The sequence below is a fragment of the Ischnura elegans genome, chromosome 6 (genome assembly GCF_921293095.1).
Source record: "Ischnura elegans chromosome 6, ioIscEleg1.1, whole genome shotgun sequence".
Taxonomy (NCBI): domain Eukaryota; kingdom Metazoa; phylum Arthropoda; class Insecta; order Odonata; family Coenagrionidae; genus Ischnura; species Ischnura elegans.
The window spans coordinates 98,688,225-98,714,857 of record NC_060251.1 but is presented as its reverse complement, the minus strand read 5'-3'; the positions used below and the strand labels follow the sequence as shown (position 1 = coordinate 98,714,857).

Sequence of the window (26,633 nt, the reverse complement as noted above, 5' to 3'; positions counted from 1 at the left end):
TGACGGTCAGGAAATACCCTGAACTGATTGTGAGACAATGAGGTACCAACACTTAAAGTTCCAACATTAAAACTTGAGCCACACACCTCAGGCAGAGGGACGGTATTCCTCTTCAAGGTTGTAGCTCACAATCGTCCCCTGAGTTTATGAGGCCCAGCAACTAAACGCCACCGGAGCAATGGGGATACTAGTATACGGTGGGGTATGATTTGACTCTTTCTTGGAGAATAGAATGGATAAAACTTTTATCAGGTGTCCGCGCAGCTGCCTCAGATTTCTTCGTAAGGTGAGGCTTGTGAAGCGGGCACTGACACGAAATGAGGAGAGACTGTTAGTTTTGGGTACAGATATGCGGCTCACTAAGTATTTGCCAGAACTCCCCTAGGTTGGGCGCTCAAGTGTCCACTTTCAGGACAGTTTGTGGGCCTCTAGAGGACACTTTATTAGTCAACACTCCATCTGTCAGATAGGAGGTCAGGCTATGGTCTCCTCGGCACCTTTCATTAACCTTTTCCCTACATAAGACATAAACGTACATGTGGACGTTTCTTGACCCGGGAGATGAAAGCCGTATATTTTCGTCGGAGGTTTTCTTGCGCAAATGAACGAATGCCGAATATATATGTTTCCTAGCTCTCCCCCTTTTATGACAGTCGCGGGTGTATGACGTCTTTGTTTCAGGATCCAATACTGCAGGGTTTAGGCTAAACCCTTGGAATAAGGGAGCAGGTACCCAGACCCCTAGTCTTTTATTACCCCTCTTAGTGGTAAGGGACAGCAGTCATGCACTTGTTTATCCAGACAGTTTTCGAAATACATAAATGTTCTTTTCTCAAGAAATATAAACTAAGAATTGAATTCTTTGTCTGTTGAGCAGCTTTTGAAATTTTCAAACGAAATTCTATGATAAATATAAACTTATATCTCGAGTTCTGTATAAACATCAACATGGAAATTGTTGCTGCATTAAATGCACTAATATTGACCTTAGGACTTCGTTTAAAATTAGAAAATACTCAGAAAAAAATGAGGAATTATATTCAAAGTCTGCAATTTACGTGCAATCAACAATTATCCATATTCCAAATACATATAAGCAATCCATAAGTTGACCGCGAACCAATGCCTTAGGTATGGCCGTAAACCCGGAAAGGAGGGAGCACAACTACCATCGGAGTCTGCGATAATGCGGAGTCCTCGCTGGGGAGGGGTCGAAAAAGGCTGGAGCTGAAAGCTTGTGATTATACGCGAGACCCTTCTTAATGAATGTCTTCCAAAAATGCTCTGTACCACGAGAAAGAAGAGTCTCTTGGGGCTCAGTACAGCAGTCATGCTAAGACGAAAACTCCACCGTCTCAAAAGGGTTAAGAGCCGGAAAATGCCTATGCAGGGTGTCACTCCATCTTTCCTTCCTGACCCTTTCCTCATGGCACAAACGACCTTAGACATTGGCTGCCTCCTCATATCAATTAAACTTAAATAAAAAGAGGATCATTTTAATCTCAATGTAAGTGCATAATTTAATTGATGGATTGGGAGATAACTGGCAAATAACTACCCAGTAAATACATAGTGTAATAATTCAAGACAATGCAAAAGAGAGAACATTAATTATTTGAAACGAGCCAGTTTCACAAGTAAATAAAGCCAACAAATTCAACTCACCCATTTGAAAACAAGATCATCCATGGAATATGTACACATTTTGGTTATTCCATGCATCTCTAATTTGAGACATGTATAAAAAGGAATATTTATATCAGGAAAATATTATAAAAAAATTACATGCACTCACATGTAACACCCGATTTGACTGAAATGTAACCAAAGTAAAATTGGTCTTCTCTTAACAACAGCTTTAACAATTCAGTAAAATAATCATTAATCAAAACTAGTCATTGTCAGGATCAGCATCCACAAAACAGCTTATCATTTCCTCACCTTCACTTAAAGCATCAACGTCCAACTCCAAAATTTGATGATTCACCACTTTCGATTTTATACTATTACTATGGTCCTCAGATAGTTTAATCTTCCCAACATTGGAGTTTTCTCCATCTTTTTCTTCACTGACACCGTCAGCTGGTTTGACTTCATCTTCACTCAACACCAACTCAAAGCCATTAACATATCCACTCTCTACACTTTCGTTCATTCTAGTTGAAATATTTTCACCTAGTAGCTCAACCTGTCCTTCAGAGCCAGTTTCCTCACATACTATTTCCATCTCCTCCTTTTCAGCCGTCCACTGTTGAGCAAAATCTTTTCTTGACTCCGCTGTATCACATTTTTGGAGAGGGAGTTTCAGAACTAATACCTTATCAGAATGGGATGCGACACTAGAGGATGGCAACTCTTTGGGTTGAGAATAGCTGTCAACTTGAACTCCTACACTCTGAATTGTAGTCAGAGGTACATTGGTCAATTTCACCTTTTCAATGGCAGGACTTCGATCCAATCTCTCAATCCTGCGAACCAAGACAACTTCGTTGCTGGCCATTGGCCTCTCCGGTGTACTGACATCCTGAATCACTGCTTTCGGGCTGCCCGCGGTCTCCTCCAAAATGGCAGGCTCGTCACTGAGGGTGATCACTTCAGGTGATGGAGACCTGGACTGAGATGAGGAAGAACATCTATGATCTGGACTATCTATGTTCTCTTGCACTTCTTGAACAGAGAGCTTTGCGTTCCTCATCCCTTCCAATACCTCATTCCCCCCTTTGCTCACATCATGAGTTGAACTTTCCCTCAGCTTCACTCGACTGATCAATGAATTGAGGAAATCTGGTTGTTTGTCACTCATTATAGGGAAGTTTAAGGTTGGTGCAGATGGATGTAATATTCTCTCCACCATTCTCTCTGATGTCAAACAAAACGTTGAGACCTGTAAGGAAAAAATATTTTCAAAATCATGTATTCACTAGTCTCATTTCAAATATATTTTGCAAAGATATACCACTCATGAAGGTATTAGATGAAATCTTTCTGAAGTTGTGAGGCCTAACAAAAGAAATGTATTGACAAAGTTATGATGATAGAAGAACACACAAACTTTAGTAATTAAACCACACTTCAATCAAACTTAAGCCAACTTACGTTTAAATGGATAACCATCATTCTCAAGGTGTGGAACTTGATATATGAAATTGAAACCGCAGTCACTATATGTTTCATTTAAGTGTGAAAAATTAAAAAAAAAGTTTGAGTAGTGTTCTCTCATCCTGAATGAAAAATTCCAGTAAATTACACCAGTCTATTTTTTATAGTCAAAGTTATAAAACTAAAATCTTTGGTATGCTACCAGGGGGTCACAGGAAATGAAATTTTGTATTGAATTAAAAACATAGTAGTTTTAACTTGAGAATGTTGAGACAATACTTCTTGCTATGAATTTAAGTCTTGTTACCCAGAAAACCAGACTAGAAATTATCCACTGTTCATAATACCTTTTTTTTTTTTCATTTTGTCATATTTTTTGGGTAAATAAGGAATACATAATAAAAAATAAATAAGAAAGAAAAGAATGATGAGAATGCCTGCTTCCTCATACTACATCAGAGATGCTGTTTTACGCGTAGAACCCAGCAACGTGGCTCCCTTTCTTGCCTAGATGCAGGGAATACTGAAAATTTAATACTGAATTACGATAATTTTTTTACATCAATAATTTGCAATAATTAAAATGAATAATTGGCTGATGATTATGGGCTCCATAAAAAAATCAGACTTGATACAAAAACCTGACAAGACAATTCCCACAATCATGTACAGTGTGTCCTCATTTAACGTCGTCCCGTTTAACGTTGTTTCACGAAAACGTTGTCCAATAATTGAACCCCTTGATCATTTAACGTCGTTATTGCTTCGTGATAACGTTGTTCAAATTATGCGCGACAAAAAAAAAATGAATAGCGAATAGGACGCAAGCGCATCTGATGTATAGTAAATATTACTATATTAATGCAATTGATAATTTTCGTTTGACAGAAAAGGTTGGCGTGGGAAACGTAAGTTAAATATGCATCTTAGCGAATAATTATCGCCTCATTTACCCATTATCCGCATATTTTTCTGATTCCAACCGAAAAAAATGTCCACAAAGAGGAGTGGCTATCCTGGTGGTTCTTCACACGAGAAGAAAAAATGGCGATATTAGAACAAAAACTTGATATTATTGAAAGAATTGAAGAAGGTGCAACTGCTGGAGAGATCGGTCGAGTTTTAGGTTTTCAGGCCGAGTTTTTACAATTGAAATTTCTTCTGTTACTGAAAATATCGATGTTTCGCCATTAAAATACTTTCTCGATTCAGTTTGTATATTTCATTTAATAATGCCTTATTCCCAACCTTTAATCGTTGCGCTGTGCATGAATTGTAATCATGCTGAAGTGAATAATCGGTAATGAATGTTTCTCGCAATCTCCGCCGGGTTAAAGAATTCATATCATCATGAAAAGTGACTCGCCCTTCATCCTCGTGCTTCCGAGTGTCAGGTTTTTTTTCATTTTGGCCATCTAATGTATTTCTTTGGCCTGGTTCAGGTGTCTCCCGATTGGTCACGAAGTCTGCTTAAAAGTTACAGCTCCGATAATTGGCCTTCTTGGATTCTCGCCCGGGAAATTCTGGGTTCTTTTACGAAGAAATGGATTGTTAGGAACCAATTAAAATTTTTTACATTGTTTCTTATGGGAATTACTGCATCGTTTAACGTTGTTTCGCTTAACGCCAAGTTTTTCAGGAACGAATCGACAACATTAAACGAGGACTCACTGTATATTCAATATTCAAAACTCAATATTAGGCTCCAGAAAAATTTTACTACCGTGATATTTCTCAATAAAGCAGACTCTTGATTATCCGGCTGCGGTTAATCCAGTTTGCGGAGTATCCGTGCATGATTTTCACTCTCGCTCAACGTTTTCCGCGATCTTTATTTTTTTAAATAAAATCAAACGCAAAATCATCGGAATTACTGCATTAATGTTAGGATACACCGGGCTTATTATTTCTGTAGGAATCCCCTTCATAAAACAGAAGCTATCACGTGCTAGCTGCATTCACAGCAGTTTCTGTTTTCAAAGCCTTACAGTGCGCGACGCACTCCATGATCACGGATACACATCCCGCAGCAATTTTAACCCGGGAAACTTGTGCGAGACGCGACTATGTGGCATGGTGCCTGACAGAGTAGTTTCCGGCGTCGAGAAGTGGCTTTGAAGCATTCGTGCAAACCACTTTTCTGTATCCGTGATCACGCAGCCACGGATGTGTGGTTTTCGAAGCCAGGCCTTACATGGAGCATTAAAATACGAGTACAGCCATGTTATCCAGCTAAAAAGATCGCGAACTGGTGAAGAAAGGTCTCATTGAGTCCGCGAAGCACTCTAAAATAACAGAATAAATGCATAAATAACAATATATTGTTTGTTTTAGGTAGATTATGAACATTGAAAGACATTTAAGTGAAAGTTTGGGTTATCTGTGTTTTCTGATTATTTGTGCAGTCCCTCCCCATCATTAGCCCAGATAATCGGGAGTGTACTGCATATTGATAGATTGACCAAGCCTATTCTTCTCCCTTTCACTCGGCAAACAGCAAAATCAGCAGCCTAAACTTGAGTACCAAGTCCACTGATTTTTGCAGTACATACTCCACAACTTACTTGCTTAGAGTCAATCGCCAAATATGAACTTGCGTAACAGCTGCTTGGGTCCCTGCCTCGACTACTAATAGCTAAGGAATTTTGGGATAAAAATTTTTTATGCAGTCACCATGAAGTTATTATTTTGAATCACATACTTCATTTTATCTAATATTAATTGCAGCCACCAATTCTCACTCACAAATCTGTAATCCTTATGAGTGTACTCCCAAGGTATCTGTGCACTCACCACGTAAACAAACAAGTAAATGATTATAGTAGGCTCAAATTGTCTGATATGGGACAAGCAACTGACTACAGATAATATGCTATCTTTTCTTATCCTAATTCATGAGGCTGTAAGCCCTAGTTCCAAGAAACATGAATTTTTATCAGAGTGATATTTATTAATAGCAGTGTGAATATGGATTAGGTGAAGTGGTTGGGAAGGAAAAATCAAACCATTGACTGACATTGGGAACTACATTCATAGTCACATACTGTGCAATGCAGATGCGTCATGCACATATTGCCTTAGAGGCCAACGTTATATTACATGGCGCAGTTCATTAATCATGAGGTTTGATATTAATTCTGCAATACTTGGAAACCAGTAACACAGAGCCAGGGCAGGCTTAAGGGCCGCACAATCCAGGCGACTGCCTGGGGTGACCAAACGCCCTGACCCCCGTGTTTAATTGGGGGTATTCCGAACCAATCAGCAGTTTGCCCAGGTAAGTATTTTACCATGAGCAAGCCCTGCACAGAGCTGCCATAAAGGCAACTGGTGTGCAATCACGCGATCGCACATCACCCAGCCATGGATGTGTGATTGTTGGAGTAAAGAGAATTATTACCTCAGGCGCATTCCACACCAGATCTAGAAAATTTTCATATAATCTATCAAAGGGCTTTTTCATTCTGCCAGTAAAACTATTACCCCCTCCATTAATTATTTCAAACTAATTTACATAATGACTAATTGTGCAGCATAAATGAAAAATGTAAACTACTGGGAGAAAGGGTATATGTACACCCATGTCTCGTATAGCGCAAGGGATGCGTTCCTTGGGGTCTTTGCGCTATACGAATTTGCGTTATACGAGAGCGTTTTAACATAGGGAAGATAGGGATGCGTTCCTGGTAGCATAGGTCTTTGGTATTGAATTTCCTCTAAAACATCTATATTCCCATAAAAAGCCTTAGAAAACATTATTTCTATACATATTTATAGTTTAAAACATCTTTAAAGATAGTATTCAAGCATTCAAAGACTTTTATTCACGTTAAAAAAAATTCTTACGTGCTTTCGAAATTCCATCCTGTCGTGCGGGTGGGCTAACATCTGCTATCTCAGGAGATCGTAATGCGTTGCCGGCAGTTGACGATTTTTCAAACTAGTCTAAAAACAACTGTTGTGTCACCCAGGCCCTTTTGTAGCTCATCGAAATGACAGGAAAATGCTACTTTAAATGCCATTTCATAGCTAGCGGAGTTTATGAATGATAAATCATTTTAATTTGAAGTCCTCCTGCGTCATTAGCAGCTACGTGAAACAGTCTTTAAATGCCTTGAAACCTGACCCAGGTTTTCCTTCCCTGAAAATGAATGAACGAGAATGCATTCTTTTCCAAAAGAATATCGTCTCGTCAACACTAGATCTAGTTGAGGGGGAAAGGAGCCACTTTCAATAACAGCTTGGAGTTCATCAGAAAATGTTGTGGTGGCTGCGCTATCAACACTTGCAGATTCACCTGATATCGCCGCACTGAAAATACCTGCTTGCCGTTTAAATTCTGGAACCAACCGCTTTCACTAAATGTCTCGGAGCGATTACCACTCTCGTCTTTTTGTACTGATTCACCATGAACTTTCCGTATGTGTAGACCGCTTGGTTGAAGTTGGTGCGGCTGAGGTCACTGATATTTTAGCTTCGTCTTTATTCAGAATAAGGCATCGTGAGTTTAAACTTCCACGCAATATCGCTTTGACGCTCTCCATTTTCAAAGCAATTGACCTCTCTCAAGTCCTCTTCTAGGTTTATGGTTTTTCTTGATAAATTCTTGATTTTTCTACACGCATTCCTATTTTTTGCCATATTGTCTTGGTTTTTACTCTGTATGGCTCTATCTAAATCAGCTTCTTCTGCTGAACTGTATTCCTGAGACGCAGAAGGCCTATGACTGCGGGGAGGGAACGAAGCCATTGTGTTTGAGACTCCATAGCGGACCCTTTTATGTGTTGATGCTATTCATGCGCAACTCGGCCACTGCTCCATTTCTCCCCCGTGAATACCGATGACCTTGAAGGCTTTAGCGTAGACCCTCTACCTGGAAGTCAATCGCCCGGTAACCTGCGACGGCAAAAATACGTCTCAAACCGTATTGCTGAAAAAAAAAACTCATTTCCACTAGCCCCACGCTTAATTAACGATCTAAATTATTTATTATCATTCTGTTAAGGAGACGAGATAAATCTTCGGTAGGCCGGCTATCTGGACCCAATGACGAGTAATACTTTTGGCAATTGCACAGCAATGAATTTAGATTAATATATAAACAAAAAAGAAGATTTGAGGCAAGAAATAATATTAATATGCGTAAATTGATAGAAATTACGTGTGTACTTAGCGCAAGTTCATGTTTCATCACGAGAGCGTTTAAAATTTTTGATTAGGCTACACTGCGTTGCAATGTTTCCCCGAGGAACGAATTTGCGCTATATCGAAATTGCGCTAATCGAAATTGCGCTATACGAGACATGGGTGTATATTCACAGGTTTTACTTCAAGCTTTCTTGTAATTCTTTGGATTTAAGTCTTACCAGCATTGTAGTCAGCTTCCTCAGGTCAGTGTCCCCTGACCTCAATAAATTGACTGCAAAGTGACCTGAAGAAGTGTACTGCAATTCTGACAAAACAGTTGTTCTACAAACAACAAATCATGGTATTAAATAATATTTTTTTCTCCACAAACCTCAACGTCCATATGGTGTGGAGTTTACTCTATCACCAAAAGGGTTACGAATGACCACTATAATTAACGAGTGAAGTATGAAGATAATACATGATCAAACTGCATCTTACCTCCAAGTTGGGATCATTGAAACCATTGGCAAACAGTTGGGCAGCGATACCCAAAGGAGGGGGCCACTTGTGGCTATGTGGCTCCAGCACCAGAGCCAGGAGTAGCTTGTAAAGGAATAAACGACATCTTGCATTACTCTGATAGGGAAGAATCAAATCCGTACACCTCCCTCCACTGACTTTGCCCCCCAAGTTATTGCTGTTGCGCTGGATGTCAACCAATACAGACACGACCTTTTCCTGAAGAATCTGCAAAGCAAGAAATGCATATTAGAAGGTGCTCTATAAGATCCATAAAACAGACACACCTTTTTTGGCATTATATTAATTTTAGATAAACAATGACTCAACCTTTTCCTGAAAAATCTGTAGAAAGGTAAATTCATTTTTAGTTAATGCTGCAGTTCCTTGTAAGTTCATTTGGAAAAGGCTACAAGCTGAATTCTTTCGTCACTTAGAAACTCTAAAATTTTTCCCATTAGCCTCCTTGATTTCATGATACCATGCACATGGGATACCGCACACGGTTCAAAAGAGGGAAGCTTGCTGAAGGCCATACATACGATCGGAGGACTCGGAAGTGGATATTAGTCACATACGGAGGCGGAGAAAGGGTTCCTGGTCCGACCGGCAGAGCACGTCAATTGATGTGCTCCGTATCTCGGCTTAGATGGGACATCAATTGATGTGCTCTGCACTGAATGTGTTAATAATCACCTTTTAAAATTGCCTAAGGTCGGAAAGTTTCCTTCGCATGATAGGGTATTAATAATCCTTATTTAAGCCAAGTGCTACCTGATAGTGCTCAGCCTGCATAGTAGTGGGGCTCAGCCTCACACAGAGAATGATGTCAAACTGGCTTTTCCCAACATTTATACTTAGCCTTTGCATTTTTGCATGCTTGAAAATTTTCACTTTTCATTTAATCACAAAAAATAGATATCGTCATTTAATAATCTAAAAGCGTGAAATACGTACTCCAGGAGTAATAATCTTTCGATTTAGGCAATAAAACAAAACAGGAAACCACCCTATTGGGAGTACCTGGTTCAAATCCTGGGTGTACAGCCAATCAAAGCAGAAAAATTCAATTATAATCGCCAGTTTTCCAGGGAGATTTGACAAAATTCTAGGTTACTCTTACATGATTACTGCAATGGATAAGAATTTTAAAACACCCAACATTACTCTAATACTTTTAAATAATTGAATATTTATGTATGCACAAAGAATAGGTTAGCTAACAGTTAATGTAAAATTAAAATTAAATCAACGCAAGCCACCAAACTCCTTCGACCTCCTAAGTAGATGTTGACATCACCTGGAATTCCACTCTTTGTGTTTTTGAATCTAACTTGAGTCAAGAGAGCTGGATATTTTGATTCTGTTGTCTTGTATGACATTCCAGGTCTTGATGCGGCTGTAAAAATTCTACCAAGCTACTGCACTTAAAATTACGACAAACACATTTTAGGCCAGAAAATAGGTGTTGAACTGGCAAAATTTTACGTGAAATGAATTTGAAATAAAAGATTTTGAAATTCACGGATGGAGCAAAAAACTCATGAATAATTCACGCATAGTTCCACATTTTCCCAGTAGCTGGACACCCTGTAATCCAGGCTAAGCTAAATGACTTTTTCATGACAAATTTCACCCTTAGTGTACACAAAATAATTGTGCAGAAAAACCAACCTTATGCTGATTTGGCTTGAGGAAAGGTCCGACAGAATAAAGGAGATGAGTAAGGACATCCAAGGCAGCACAACAAATGTCAGCATTTGTGGATCCGTCTCCGATGGCACACCGGTAGCCGGAGGTGGAATCTGAAGACTTCTCGCCAAGATTGTTCTCAGCCACTTCCAACTTTCGCTTCTTGTGGTGTTTTCCGTGGCCTTTCTTCCTTAAATCAGCAGTCTGCATAAAAGAAAAGGAAATACGAAATAGATTCCCAAACAATGGAATGTACTTAAGACTAATGGTTAGTGTGTGAAAATTCCACAGAGAGAAAATCATTCACCTTTACCGGGATTCGAACCCAGATCTCCGAATTTCTAATTAGTCTTTCCTCTCTGTAGAAACACATTTACATAGAGGGGAAAGTAGCTTAAGCGGCTAAAGCACTCGACCGGAAATCAGAATATCCGGGTTAGAATCCCAGACAAGGTAAATGATATTTTCCCCGCAGAATTTTCGCACAATTCGTACATTGAGGATGATTCCGTAAAGTTTTCACCGCGGCTTGTCCGGGTATGGTTAAATCAATGGTTACACGTTTGAGCTACACAATACACAATAATACTGAAAAATGAAATACAAAACTCATCAAATCAAACTAAGGGAGCTCAATTTTTCAATACACACATCTTTCAACTTCACACACAATTTTTGACTCAACTATATCTGTTCCAATAAAAATATTGTATTTTCCAGAGTAAGCAGTGCACCTTTTTTGTGGAAACACCGGTGAAAAAATGTGGGAGCGCAGTGTACTCCAATCCTCCAGATTTTTATATTAAACTCGCACCATTAATTCTTAAATTCCTGCAGTTTATTTCTCTAAATATTGTAATTAGAGAGCATTTTGATGTGAATTGGTACGTTAGGTGTGGTATCCAATCTATAAAATATTTTGAAGTGATTAGATATAACAATCATCGTTTATCAAATCTGAGTGTAATCGGAAGCCTCTATCAGGGGGTTATGTGGAAGAGGGGACTTTCCAGTCTCAACCTCGCCCGAATAAAGGCATTTTATTATTATTATTATTATCAGAATAATTACGTGACAAATCACTTAATGTGAAGATCTTAAGTATGGTAACACATTGTATGGCTGATATGTATTCAGATTTTTGTAAGCATTCTACCTTATAAGCAGCCACAAGGGGTGTGGCGTCATGAAGTGTTTTCAAAATCACAATAGGAATTTGTTGTGATATCATGAACCTGTAGTGATGTTCACCACATTATAGGTAGCCTCTTTTGCATTCACATTAAAGATACAATGTACAAACACAACAAGTAACTTTGACTAGTAGTGGTAAGACTTTTATGCTTTGATACTGTACTTTCTTCCTTGACATACTTTTCTGTCTATGCAATCTGCTCCAAGCTTGAGTAAATGAGTACAAATTATTTAGCATTTTGAAACAATTTGAAGTAACCACCCTAAAAATTGAAATCAAAAGTCAACATTGCGATCATAGTCTCTGAGAAAAAACTACATATTTTAAACAAAGCTGAAAAACTAGGAAATCAGGCTGCCGAAAATAATAACGCTATAGAGAAGGAATTCTAATGGAAATAATAAGCCTTGGGTACCCTTGGATTTAAATGCAATAATCCTTGTGTTTGTGTGTTCGATATTATTTCTTATAAAGATAGCGGAAAACATCAAAGGAGAGAGAAACTCATACAGGGATAATCTGGACTTTCCTGTACATGAAAGTAAATGAGTGGAGGGCTAAATGAAAGATGAAAGAAGGATTGCAAGTGAATGGTCATCTAATGTTGAGGTTAGGTAATTTAGTGCGGGATGACTTTGAGGAAAAAATAGTCATTTAAAACAGAGGTTAAAAAAAAGGATGAAAGATTGCGACGGTGGGCCACAGCGCAACATGAGGGTGAAGAAAAGTCGTAAAAAAAAGAAAACAAAACGAATTTAACACCAAAGCACTACAGTCCGGCTGCCAAGAGCTCTCCGATGACAGGTGAAAGGGTCTAGTTTGGCGTAGGGGGCAAGGTTGCCAGGTAAGAAAGGGAAGCACCCATGTCACATGCAAACAAAAGGCTTCCATGAAGAAAGGAGCTGGAAAGGACGATAAGTGTGAAGGACCCAAAGGAAGAATCCTTTGTTTTGGATATCTGAAGAAAAGGCTTGTTTTGGTGGTTCAGGCTTATTTCTGTGCTTCATATGCACGTGACAACGCTGCATGACTAGGTGAGGGTGTGACGTTCATTTGGGGGACAGTGATTGGCTGCAACCTATGCTGGCGCAGGGATCTCCACCCTGCCTCTTGTGCTCTCATCGGACAACTCTCACAGGCTGGACTATGGAAACAATTTAACTACATATATGCTAAATAAAGCACAAAAAAGTTTTTCTTTATGGCATAGAGGTAAGGAACAGGTTAATTTCTATTGAATCCTTCAAAAAAATAATATTCACAAATAACTAGCTTCTTCAAAACTTAAAAAAATATTTAAAACCTTTTACCATGTGGTACAGAGGTGAACAGAGAACATTTAAAAGTCATTTCGAGTATCTGCATCAGGCATACCTTGTCTAGTCAAATTTTTAAATTCCATAAAAACCTATACTATATCCTAAGTCTTAATTGTTGAATCAACCAGCAAATATTCCAGTCAAAATGTGAGGTGAAAATTTCAGGGAAAAGATTGGACAACTTACCGTCAATGTCATCTTTTCCCGAGAGGGAACAATATCACACAAAGTAATACTGATCAGTTCTTCAGCTATTTCTTCTGCACAACTTGAGGAAGCTGAAATCCTCAGCCATAGAGACAGACATGAATAGGCTGAACAACGAAGTGAGCTGACAATCAAAAAGAATATTAATTTATTATAATTTCACAACAGAATCAGGAATTCAGGAATCAAATTCAATTCAGTGCCTACCAGTATGGCTTTTTTACACCAGATGGCCAATCTTTAACAACCTGAGTCCACCTTAAAGACTGCATAATTAGCTTGATGATGAGGGGTCCAAAGGCAAGCAAATTAAGCCGTGCACTGCAAAAAAATACAAAGGAAATTAATAAGTACAGAAGTATGCCAAGTGTTGGCAATCTATAGAAACTTTATCTATACTTAATGTCCTAGCTATCTCAATGAAAAGTTAAAATTGTTGACACGATCATCAGATGGTAGCAAACATAATCTTTGCTTGCCTGTCCCTCCAATACCCTACCTCTCCTAGCTGGCATCTATGGTCTTCAATGATTGACTAATTTTTTAATGGTCAAATGATTTTTCACACTGGCCAGACTAATGGTGCAGATTCAATGGTCCTGCAGTATTTGTATTATTAAACATTTATGTAACACTCAGCAACATTCATTATACTTGTGATTTTAAAAAGTCTCTGAATACATAGCCATCCTCCAAATTTTTCCTGCTCTGAAATAAATAGCAGATGCTCACAAATATAGGGGCAGCAACATAGCTTATTAGCAATTGGCATATAACCTGTTGGAATATGCAAATCCAAGGGGTGACAGAGATAGATCTCAAGACAAAAATCACTTCTTTACTAAGACCAAAACATTCCATAAATTTAGCTTTAAATGTATATACAGTGGAACTTGGTATTAACGTCATCAAAGGGACCAGAAGATTTTTAACGCTATATCCGAGTGACGTTATAAAAAAAAGCAGCCTTAAATCTGACTTATACGTACTAACGTAAACTAACGACGAATAAAACAACTGTCGACATACGCGATCCTCACACGGAGGTAAGTAGTGATGTGACTGATGATCTACCGTAACTAACGAAACAAACAATACAATACAGTGTGCCTGTGTCAGTGACCTTGTAGAATGTAGGGGTGGGAAGGGATAAGACCCAGGTATGCGGGACAGCCCCCGCTCCCTCCAGACACCAATTAAACAAAAGAGTTGCATCCCGTCACCAGCTCAACGCCCAGCTTGTGACCTGTTTTTGCTTTTGATGTTTCTACACATGGTTTCTATGAACTTGTGACTTAATTCAATCACAGTACCACTTTTGCAACCTAAGAATTGCAAAATTTTTGACGCTATACCCGAGCATCGCAATATTTGTCGACGATATAAACGGGTTTTCGTACAACATAAAATGTTCAATTTTGGCTGTTCTGTATAAAATGTGACGTTAAACCCGAGTTGACGTTACAGCCGATGCTGTTATAACCAAGTTCTACTGTAAATACAAAATATGTTGTACGAAAGACATTTTGTTGAAAAATGACAAAATTATTGAAGATAACTCAGAATTTAAAAATCAACAACAATACTACTATGTTACATCTAATACTTACCATGCCATTAGGGAGTTCAGAACAGTGAAGGATGCAATGTGAATTTGTGGAATGCAAATAGATAGAGCAAGGCTTTCTGCAGATACTTGATTCTTCAGAGAGGAGCAAGTCACGGCCAGCGCTTGACACACCACTCCCAAAACTTCTTCCAAAGCAATTGATTTGGCAGCAGGCAGAGGATTTCTGTCAAAAATTAATTGATAATTTTTATGTCGCCATATATGAGTCACATGTGTGATATGGACCGTACTTAACCCTTGTACTGCCACTGGGCTGATATGTGGGCCCTAGCTGGCTGAAACTGCCAGGGACCCATTTATCGGCCCAACTTATTTGACTTTTATTCGTTATTGTGGCCTTTTTAACGGCTATAATTTAAGTAAACCTCCATAATCTATCTATGGTTATGAGATATAAGTATATCTTAAGTAATGGGAAAAAATCTAAATGCATTAAATAAAATTAAGTAGCTGAAAAATTTTAAAATCTGAAATGTTGCTAATTCCGGTAAATAGCCTTGGCAGTCTTCGTACGTCTCACCTGAAATGGGCTGGCAGTAAAAGGGTTTAAGACTTCGAAGTCTTGGTGATTAACCAAAAATCACAGAAATTTAGAATGTCTAGAATTTAAATGAAGCCAGTGCTGGATTTCGGCAGAGTGGTATAACAACAATAAAGCTAACCAAATTTGTTTTTCTGCTAGCAAGCAAAGGGTTCCTTTTACTCAGATCAAAAACTGTGATTAATTTAGATAATTCCGTAAATGGATGAGAATGATAAGTTATAATGTTAACATAAATTTTCTTCATTCAGCCATTTTCTCATAACTTGAAAATGAAAACATTGCCAAAGTTGCGACCCATTTTTCATGAGTTATTGACATCAAAGTTGCAATTCCTAAGTAGTTCTGAGAGACCCAATCTTTGATGTAAAGAATAGATCATTAATTTTTATGAAACCTAACCACACGAGAGAGATGAGCAAGGCAATGAAGTAGTGGAGAACCGGAGAACTGCTCGGCAAGAGTCAGTGACTTCACAAACTTTTAACGAAAGGGGTAAGCTTGTCAATATTTTGCCACTAATAACTTGAGAAGTAGGTGACAAATCAAAAAATGCAAAAATACATATCTATTTATGTTTAAAATTACACTGTAATTGAAATGATTTTTTAAAAATTGCGAGAGCCCATAAAGGTTGCATAAGGCTGTGGTCAGGACATATATAAGATAATCTTCTCACAACCCATACACATCAGTAAGAAGTTCCATTCGGTAGATGAAGACTTAAGATTTTTTGCAAAAAATTAATTAGCATCGTTGAAAATTCACCAGAAAAATTATAAAACTGGACCAATTTGTCAAGTGCATAATATAATGACTAGGCAACCATTCAATGCTTACTACGCTAACAAAATAAATTTACTTTCTTGTTCTTACTCTAGCAATACTAATTACAAACAGCCAAGGCTTACACAACTCATTGGACAACTAATTGTAAATGAAAGACTTATGGGACTGTTTAACAGGATGTTTCTTTCATCCATTATTTTATTTAATTTACCAGCCTCAGTGGTTGGATGGTTAAGTCCTTGCCTGCCAATCTGAAGATCATGGGATTGAGGTCCACTCAGTTAGATTAACTCAATCCAGGGCATGATTGCATGTATAATATATTGTTAGATGTTTGAACTTCTAATGAAAAGGCCAAAATGCGATGTTTTCAGGGGTGATAGGAAATAAATAAAATAAATAAATACTAACGTCAACATTGAGGACAGGTACTCGCAAAGGTTGATATATAGCGTTGCATATGACTGAATGGCTAGAACAGGATTTTCTTCAGTCACCGGTGGTAGCTCAAACTTATCATTTCCCAGGGCTGAAGCCTAATGGGGATAGAGACAAAAATATTCAAATTAAAGAATTGTTATTACATAATCGAAAAAAATTCCTGGCAATGCCCAGACAATTTTGATTTTCCCTGACAAGCAGTTTGACATTCAAAGTAGAGAAAATTTTAAGTACAAATGAAAGTTGAGAAGAAACACCAGTATGTACTGCTTCTATCCACAAAATTAATTGACAAAGTATTGTAACAAAGACAAATCAGCAGCATTGTAGCATTCCTCCAAATTTAGTCTCCCATCTTATTTCTGAGGCTTAACCCCTTCCCTTACCCCTTCAATTGAAATATGTACTATGAAATATAATTTCATGTTCTTAGCGATAAAATTCTATGCACATGGATTAAGAACCATGGTACATAGTCACCACCTTCGAAACAATTTTCAAAAAATATTTTACTTATTTCCTAAATTTCATTAAACATCAAAGGTATTACACTCATGGTAACAAATGCTACCTAATTACTATGTGAAGAGAAATTATAGCAAACCCTTAAGTTTCAACAACTAAAAATATTTATTTTGTCTTACGATTCAGTTCACAGCCACATATAAAAAATACAATAATTTATTGAAAGTGGAAATATGAGGCCAAAAATTTTACTTCTTATTATTAGGTGCAGAAAGTCCCTTCAACAAGAGAGAGGAAACAGAGTTACTACAAGGAACGGTTTTGTTCAACAAAGATACTTACATATCAAAGAAGAAACATTAATCATCCATGCAGAAAATCTCGCAACTTCAAATTCACGAGACTAGAAAGACCATAACTACTTCATCAAAATTTAAGGCACGAATAGTCATATTGAGATGAGCATAAAAATAATCAATTATGTGCATACGTGAAGGGTATGAAGTCAACTCAACCAATCAAATTCTTACTGTTCCTGGTGGATGGGTTCAAAGGCAACAATTATAAGGTATTTTAGACTGATTTTCAAAAAATAAGTTTTTCCTAATTGTGTTGTTTTAATACGTTAAGTAATTTGTCCTTTTTTGTTGAACTTCCCAGGTTTGATTCCCAGGCAAGATTATATTTTTGTCTAACACTTTAGAGAGTCAAGGTTAAATGCCCAACCCCATTCATGGGAGATGCATGGATTTCATCAGTTACAATAATATTTTAATATTTTCAGCCAATTCTATAGATTTCCAAAGGAACAACAACGCGAATTAGGGTATGTACAAACTTACTTGTGCAATTCCTGGAAATGTGCTCTTCTATGACAAAGCCTTTGCTCCCTCAGCCCCTTCACCAGGATTCATACTAACTTCCCATTTTCAATTTTTCTGCCCCTAACCTGATTTTCCTCCCATTTTTTTAATTTCTCCAACTTTATAAGGATGGTATAGCAGTAATGTATGGGGACTTTATGGAAAATTGATGCAAGGTGTATTGTAAAAAAAAGTCAAGGTGTAGTAGTAGTATTAGTCGGCACTACTCCTTGCGCAAAAAATCAACAAAGAAAAAACCATTTGCCTTGACCAAGATTTGTACCTGGAACCCTCAAGTGCTTTAGCCAGTTAAGCTACTGAGGCATCATTCTCCCCTGTGGAAATTTGTGGACTATACTGGACCTCCTTGTGTTCAAATGGGCTTTGCTCTCCGGCTATGGCACTGTGCGCTTGATTTGGAGTGCAAGTCGCATAATATGCTCAGCAGTCCATACCACCTTGTCCAATATAGTCCACAAATTTCCACAGGGGAGAATGACGCCTCGGTAGCTTAACTGGCTAAAGCACTTGGCTATAAATCGAGGGATCCGGGTTCGAACCCCGGTCAAGGCGAATCATTTTTTTTCTCTGTGGATTTTTCACAAAATTTGTGCATTACGGGTGACTCCGTAAATATATCTCCGTGGCTAATCCCAGAATACTTAAATAGGCACTACTCCTTGCGACCTAGCGAGGATGGCAACAGATATCCATCATACCCCTGGAATGTAAAACGATCTGACGCTTTCCCACATTCAGCCCTGAGGATGCAGTACAACTCGTACCTTGAAACATCAGCAGCCATGGAGGAAATTACTCGGTGGAGCACCTGAGCAACATTCATTACTGCTGGCATGCAGCAGCATTCCACGTGTCCGACAATGGAGTTTTTCCCTGACCATAATTGAATTTTCATGAAATTTCTATGACTTCTCCGGCAGTTTTACCCAAAATTTTTATTCATACCTGGATATCTTGCACTTGGGCACTTTCCCTCGCCATAAGGATTGCTAAGGGGCTTAACTCTACCAGACCAACCCTCGTGGCAGGGGGTCTCTTTTGCACTGGCTGGCAGCTAAAATCATACACTCCCACAGCCCAAGGGTTAAGGGACTACCAAGTGCAACGACCCCGCATTCCAGTAGTCTGCTCAAGGCATTCTCAAAGCCTTCTTTGATCTTTATGGATCTTATAATAAAGTCAATCCATGAACAACACTTTGCACTTACCTTAAAATTTGGAACATTCCCATACAGCTCATTAAGAGTAAAATGCAGAGAGGCCACAAGTTTTGAAACCATCTGGGTCCACAAAAAGGTGCACTGACTGTTTCCACCACCAGTCAGTTGAGGTGCTTTCATTCCCATGTTTGGATTGATGAGGGATAACAGTATGAAGCATTTTGATGCTTCATTAATGACTGCCTCATTGGAGCAAATAATTATCCCAAGCAGCAATTTCTCAATTGCTCCCTGAAAAAAGGCAGAAATTCTATCATATATGGTTGCAATAATGGTAGGGGTAACTGTTAATAACTGTTCCCATTCATGCAACTTTAACTTAGTTTTCAAGGAAGACAAGCAGAGTGCAAAATCCATCTCCACTGAACATAGCAAAACTGAAGGGGCAAAATGAAATTTTAGTGGTCCTATCAGATCAACCAATTGATTAAGGGTAAAATTTAAATTGAGCACAATTAAATTATTGAGAAATTTTGCCTCTAAGTGAAAGATGAGCAGTCATGTTGCACCACTAAATGAACTAGTAATAAGCATCACATTAGATAATGACATAGAATTTCATACCTTTAACTAATCATTCATGATTGCAGGTCATCTATTGCAATTTCTTTTACGTTATATTTAAATGCTTATAATGATAACCGAAAGAAAAATCAACACTAAAACACATGAGAATTGTGTTCTGAAACTAACTCGATGATATTCTGTGTACATACATGGTACCGCTTCTTTTGATACATATCAATACAGTAGAACCACAATATAACAAATATAAATATGGCAACATTTTGATAATAGGCAATGCTGCCTGTATTCCTGATGAAATGTACAAGTAACAGATCAGGGAAGCTTCAATGTAAGGTAATTTAATCAAAAATATGAAAACAGCATACATACGCTGAAAGGTTTGATGTAGGAATTCATTTTTCCCCTGGAAAATAAAGGACTTCAAAGCATACAAAATTACATTCAGCATTTATTATTGAAATAAATGCTGGATGGAATTTTTCATGCTTTAAAGTCCTTTATTTTCCAGGGGAAAAATGAATTCTTACATCTAACCTTTCAGAAAACCATCTATCTTTATTTATCATTTTCATTGGGCCTAGAAAGACAGGGAATTTCTAAAATGATGTTCTCTGTCTTGCTCTAAAACATCTATTCTTAATTGATCAAGCAATATAAGCCTAGCATGTAGCCTCTGAGTCCCTCACAGCTTCCATCCTTACATGCACTGTGCATGTACCTTGCATAGTTAATTGCTATTTGCACTCTGGAGAGAGGTTTCTTCCCTCAGTGAAATGCTCTCCCTGAGTGAATAAATGAGCCAGGACCAGACATCATCATCAACTTGTGAAAAGCGAGAGGTAAATTTTGCATTTTTTTCATATTCAAATCCGTGAGAAAATACACATGAATCACCATGAGAAAAAATTCCCCTCAACTGGGAATAAACCATGGACCTTTGGCTTTCCAGGCCACTGCAAAGGCCACTAAGTTACCAGGGTTTCTGATTTCCCATGGCAATGGTACCGCCGCTCACGGTACTAGATGTTAGGCCGATGCAGTCCATCCAAGATGGTAACACAAGGAAGAAAGGACTTTCATGAGGCCACAACCAGTAGAGAGCCTCAAACCTGCACTAAAGCCACTCATGGTGGCAATGGGTAACATTTTATTCCTTCCTCAAGAACTGTGGTAACATTTACATGAACTCCCTTGCATTGGCATCTTGAATCATGAGCCTAACATCTAGTACCATGAGCCTCGGTACAATTTCCCTGAGAATAAGGAACCTGCATAGGATCTTAGTCTGCGCAGAGTTCTGGACAGCCAAAGGTCAGTGGTTTGCTTCCAGGTCCTGGAAAATTTTTTTTCTCACAGCTAAAATGTGAATTTCACCGTCGTTGACATGGCAGCATTAAAATACAGTTGAGGACCTCAAATTCAGAAGCCTGGGACCAAAGGGTTTCTGGATTTCCGGTTTTTCTAGATTTCTGGTCTTCAGGGCCTTCCCAAAGGTATTTCCCATTTTTATTAACTCCTCTTTGATTTAAAGTAGGACAGGTGAATTCTCCATTTCTCTAAGTCGTATAATCAAGGAGAGTGAAGCTGATGACTTGTTTCATCATTTGCATTTTTACATAGCGAAGGGTGTGCATGCGGTCACTCATGACACACAAATGTAGATGCTTATGTAGCAAAGTAAGCCGTGAGCCATTCGGGATTTCTGGTTTTCCGGGTTTCTGGATTCCGGATTTGAGGTCCTCAACTGTATGTAAAACAGTGTGAAAGGATGGCTAAATGTAGAATTTAAAAAAAATCATCTTTCCCATTAAAATACCTAATTCTTTCAAATTTAAATATTTTGTCTGAGTGAACATCACAGTTCAATATCAATCGAGGAAAACAATACAGCCCGAGACATACTTTAGCAAAGGCTTCCAAGTTAAAGTATGTACTGAAGAATGATCAGTGAAGGTGAAAAATGCACCGATGACATCTATAAGGATAACCAAGACAAAAATGAATCAAAATCTACCTTGAAAGGTACACACTGGGGGCTGTAGTGCTTCATGCATGCTTGGAGGCACTGCAACAGCGCACATGAAGACTGAAAATCTGCCAGAATATCCTGAAAAACAAAATTGAACGGTCACATAAATCCACAGGAATACAAATATGTACAGTGAGTCCTCGTTCTACGTCACCCCGTTTAACGTCATTTCGCGATAACGTCACGAAAATTTTACGACCGTGATTCGTTTATCGTCCCTTCCCTTCGCGATAACGTCACGTATTTTAAATTTCGCGCGAGAAAAAAGGCGAAATGGCAGGCGTTACAGGTTGTTTGTTTCGTGGGCGGTAATACGGTCAGTCTATTCAAAGTGTAAAACGGTGTGTATATTGTTAATTGCGATTACGGTTTTGGCAAATTTTAGCATCATAGACATTTCCACGAAAATTTCCAAGAGAACAATGTTCACAATAATTTTGGTTCCTGTTACTGCGACGATGTTTCAGCGATGATGATGCCCAGGTGACGTCCGCCCGCCTTAATTCGCAATTAAAACCATCTCTTCGATTTCATAATCCCAGTTTGCCCGCCCTCGCTCATTTCCGCCATTTTTATTTCGCTCCTGACAGGTCCGAAAAGAAATTCTCGTAGCGAGGGTAGGGCCTATGGACCGGAGCACCAGATCCCCGGTCTGTAGCGTCTGGTAGCATTCATTGGACCGCACTGTAGCGAAGCCGAAAAGCAAATGCGGGAAGATGCAAATATGGAGAAGGGTTTACGTAACTGCTGCTATTGTCGTCGATGAAGACAGGAACTCGTATTTATGCCATAGTTTGGCATTCCCATCGTAAAAAATGCCTCAGTTATGATAAGCTAAAATTTTTTCGCATAGGAATTGCGACGTCTAGGAACCGATATTCAATTTTTACATTGTTTTTATGGGATATTATGCTTCGATTAACGTCATTTCGTTTATCGTCACATTTTTCAGGAACGGTAGGTGACGTTAAACGAGGACTCACTGTACAATTATACTTCATACAACATCACTAAGTAGTTAATGATAAAACTTCCAAAAATCCATCAGTCTCATCTTGCACAAGACTGTTCTTCATGCAAAATTAATAATAACAATTGAAGAGAGCAAAAGATTAAACATTTGGGGATAATTTTGGATTCACAACAATGGCGTCATACCACCATTCTCTCAATACTGCCAGCGGTGAGAGCTCTACAATAGGCCCCCTGCTTCCCATGAAAAAGATGTATGCCTAGCACCTGATTATGACCGTCTGATTGAAATGAAAGGTAGTTAGTTGCACTTTTCCATAATTATTTTTCATGTTTCTATGTTTCAGTTCACAGAACCATCCGTCTGGTACAAGACATCACAGTACATGAGAACATCACAGCACATGAGAACATCACATTTATTCATTTGAGGAAGAGGTGTAGGAGGATTTGAGAAGTTTGAGAAAGGGGTGGGGAACACATTTACAGTGGGGAAGACGGTGAGAAAAAAAGACAGCTAAAGAGATACGAAAAACTCAGGGTAGAAGGACTCTAGTAATAGCTGAAGAAGAACCACACTGGGAAAAAAATCACAGAGACGGGAAGGCCATGGGTTGGAGAAGTATAAGATGTTCTCATGTACCGTGACGTCTGTTATCAAATGATGGATCAGCAAGCCAAAACGCATTGAACGCATTAAAATAATTGTGAAAAAGTGCAAATACCTTACATTTCAATACGCAGAACTTCTATTTTATCATGCCTGAATCAGTTGTATTTATTGCACAAAAAATCCGCAAAGAAAAAATCATTCGCCTTGACCAGGATTCAAACCCAGATATGTACCCCGATTTCCAGTCGAGTGCTTTTGCCAGTTAACCCACCGAGGCATCATTCCTCGCTGTGGATATTTGTGGACACAACCGGACAGATCACTGTGGCTAGTCTTGGTATACTTAAAATTAGGTTGTATTCATGACTAGTCTGAATTGAAACATGAAGAGTGATGTATAAAATTGTGGAAGAGTACTCCATTTAAAGGTTGATTGGAATGCTGCAGGGAACCCAAACGAATGCACCCTCGAGGCAGGGTACAAGTGCGACTTCTCCATTCTGCACCATGACGTGGAGAAGGGAGGAAAGGAATAAAAGGAAAGAGGTGAACAGGGTGTCCGTCCAATCAAAACTTAAAATTCATGCATAATTCCCGGTTTTCCTGGAAAATTTCTACAAAATTCCAGGTCAATCTTATGTTATTACTGCGATAGATAAGAATTTTAAAACACCCAAAATTATTTCAATACTTTTAAATAATATTATATTTAAGTATTTGCAAGGACAAGGAATAGGTTAGTTACCACGAATTGTACTTGAAATTAAAATTTAATCAATGCAAGCAAAGATGCTGCTATGACCTCATAAGTAGATGTTGACGTCATCTGTCATTTTATTCTTTGTGTTTTTTAATCTTACTGGAGTCAAAATTGCTAAAAATTTCTATTCTGTTTTCTTGTCAGGAATTTTACCATTCGATGCAGCTGTAAAAATTCTACTAAGCCACTGCACTAATAATCATAACAAACGCCAGAAAATGGGTGTTTTCTGTGCAATCCCACAGGGATACACTCCTGGGGCCAGGCTCATGAGTCCAAGTAATTTATTCCCAGACCACAGGAGAAGGGAGGACTAATGGAGGAAAAACGAAGGCGGCACTGCCATGAATAAGGAGCCTGCAGACACCTCTGGGGAGAGGCATGGAAGTGGAAGAATGAGGGAAATAGGCAAAATTTTATGTGAAATGAATTTGAAATGCCATACACCTTTTAGGCGGCTTACAGGGTATTATGTAGATGCAGAAATAAAAGATTTTGAAATTCCCGGATGGAGCAAATATTCATGAATATCAAGGACTAAAAATTCACGCACTATTCTGGATTTTTCCCGGTTGCTGAGCTTCCTGGTGACGCCAAATTATGAGCCTGATGACGACTATGGGGTAGAGATGAAAGCATTAGGAAAGGGAATCTCATTCTGTCACTAAGGTGACACAAGTTACCATTGGTGAATCCAGATTTCTTGCTCCCAGAGAAACAGGAAATCAACCCATGAGAAGAATGATTTGAAGATTTATATCAAGATAAGTGCTTCATTTACAATGGTAACAGAACCTGGGTCGATCACATGATCACACTCCTAGGGCCAGGCTCATAAGTCCAAGTAATTTATTCCTGGACCACAGGAGAAGGGAGGACAAATGGAAGTACAAGGAAGGAGGCACCGCCACGATTAAGGAGCCTGGAGACAGCTCTAGGGAGAGGTATGAAAGTGGAAGGATGAAGAATCCTGAAATCATCATCATCATCATCAGGGCAACATGGGCTACCACTAACGAAACCAACTTTACTGTTCTTTAAGAAATGGGATACTATCCTATAAGAAAGATCCAGATATATTTTTCTATGTAAATGCTTCATTTACAGCAAAACTTGTCCAAACTACCTAACTTCATCATAAAAATGAACATTTACCCCTGTCAAACAATTTAAATTTCTTCTCCTTTCAATGGCCTCCTCCAGCGACGGTCTGTGGACATCTTTTTTCTAGACAATTGCTAATTCTGTATCGCAACCAGTTCCAAGGCATAAAATGATTTGGAATATTCTTCAGGAATTCATTTTCTCTACTCAGGACAGTGACAAGTTATTCCTCATTTTTTCTACATGCAGAAGTGAGTAAAAGATGTATTCTTTTCCTTCTGCAATTTAGTTGGTAACTTAAGGTACATTACATAAGGGAGTTAGGCATAGGCCAATAGTTTCTTCTAACATCGATTGCATTGTGGTTGGCTTGCCTATTTCACCGCTCATTCATCGAATGTTACACAATAACTATATTTATTATGAAAACCCACATAATATTTTAACATTCTTTACCCCGGTTTTTGGTTTTAGATACGTTCCTGGCACATTGCTTCAACGCATTCGCATAACTATTCGTAAGTACACCGTACCAGAGAATAAGACTTACAGGTATTTGATATGAAGTTAAACACCCCTTCCACAAGAAGAGTTACTCGTACCATTTCAATTGGCAATGAGCAACTTCAAGTACACATGCTAGTCTCTTTAAAATTATCATGGAATACAGCGAGCCAATACCTGAATTTGGTGTCCCGTTAACTGCCGTAACAGTTTTGAAAGGACAGGTAACAACTGCTTCACAACGGTAGGAAACTGGCCAGATAATTCGATAATATCCCCTGAAATACGTGAAGACGATTTAATAAAAGACAAATCATAAAAGAAAAATCAGACCGTTCAACACAAACGCACTTACTTAAAACGGTTAAGGGCATAGCTGGTGAGATTTTTCGAGTATTTGACTCATTTGATTTCCCTTCCGCAGAAATTAAGGCTTGCGACACCCAGGAAAAGGCATTCTGACAAAATATCTCATCAGGGCATTGCGTCAAGAATGTTTTGAGCAGGAACAATCCTTCGGTCCTACAAAGAAATCAAGCGATGCCGAGTACAAGTAGGACTGTAACGGTGAGAAGGAATTGATACCAAACAGAGCTGTGACTTCAGTTTTCAAGTTACAAGGGTCGGCTATCACGATAGTACACCTACCTGTTCGTTGCGCTGTTAAGTTTAGCATTTATATCTGCGGCAACCTGCGCCAACTTAGGAGGGTTCTATGAAAGAATAGCTTATGCTATTAAAAAGCGTATTCAGGGTTAATGTCATTTAACAAAGCATTTTTACCAACTAAACACCTACACGGCCAATAAACGCTTGGTGCTCAGAACATCCACATAAAAAATCACTCAAATACTTGTCGCGCCATGGTGACACAGAAACGCTATGAAACAAATCTATTAAATTATCCATTTCTCGTAGGAACGCACGTGGAGTGCAAGCAAGCAAAACGCCAAACACATTTGAACTTCATATGTTTTACGCTACTCGCTTCT

General features: G+C 38.6%; 1 protein-coding gene across 1 annotated transcript; it reads right to left on the bottom strand.

The window, feature by feature from the left end:
- Window positions 1-1,494: 1,494 nt before the first annotated feature.
- Window positions 1,495-26,610, bottom strand: LOC124161244 (proline-, glutamic acid- and leucine-rich protein 1-like). Its single transcript, XM_046537522.1, has 13 exons — window positions 26,440-26,610; window positions 26,290-26,354; window positions 25,997-26,163; window positions 25,819-25,919; window positions 21,674-21,766; window positions 19,120-19,362; window positions 16,533-16,657; window positions 14,772-14,954; window positions 13,369-13,482; window positions 13,141-13,285; window positions 10,423-10,644; window positions 8,728-8,976; window positions 1,495-2,884 (listed from the first exon to the last, which is right to left on the bottom strand). Exons 1-13 carry the CDS (start codon window positions 26,548-26,550, stop codon window positions 1,892-1,894), a joined length of 2,811 nt encoding a protein of 936 aa, XP_046393478.1. The 5' UTR covers window positions 26,551-26,610; the 3' UTR covers window positions 1,495-1,891.
- Window positions 26,611-26,633: the final 23 nt, after the last annotated feature.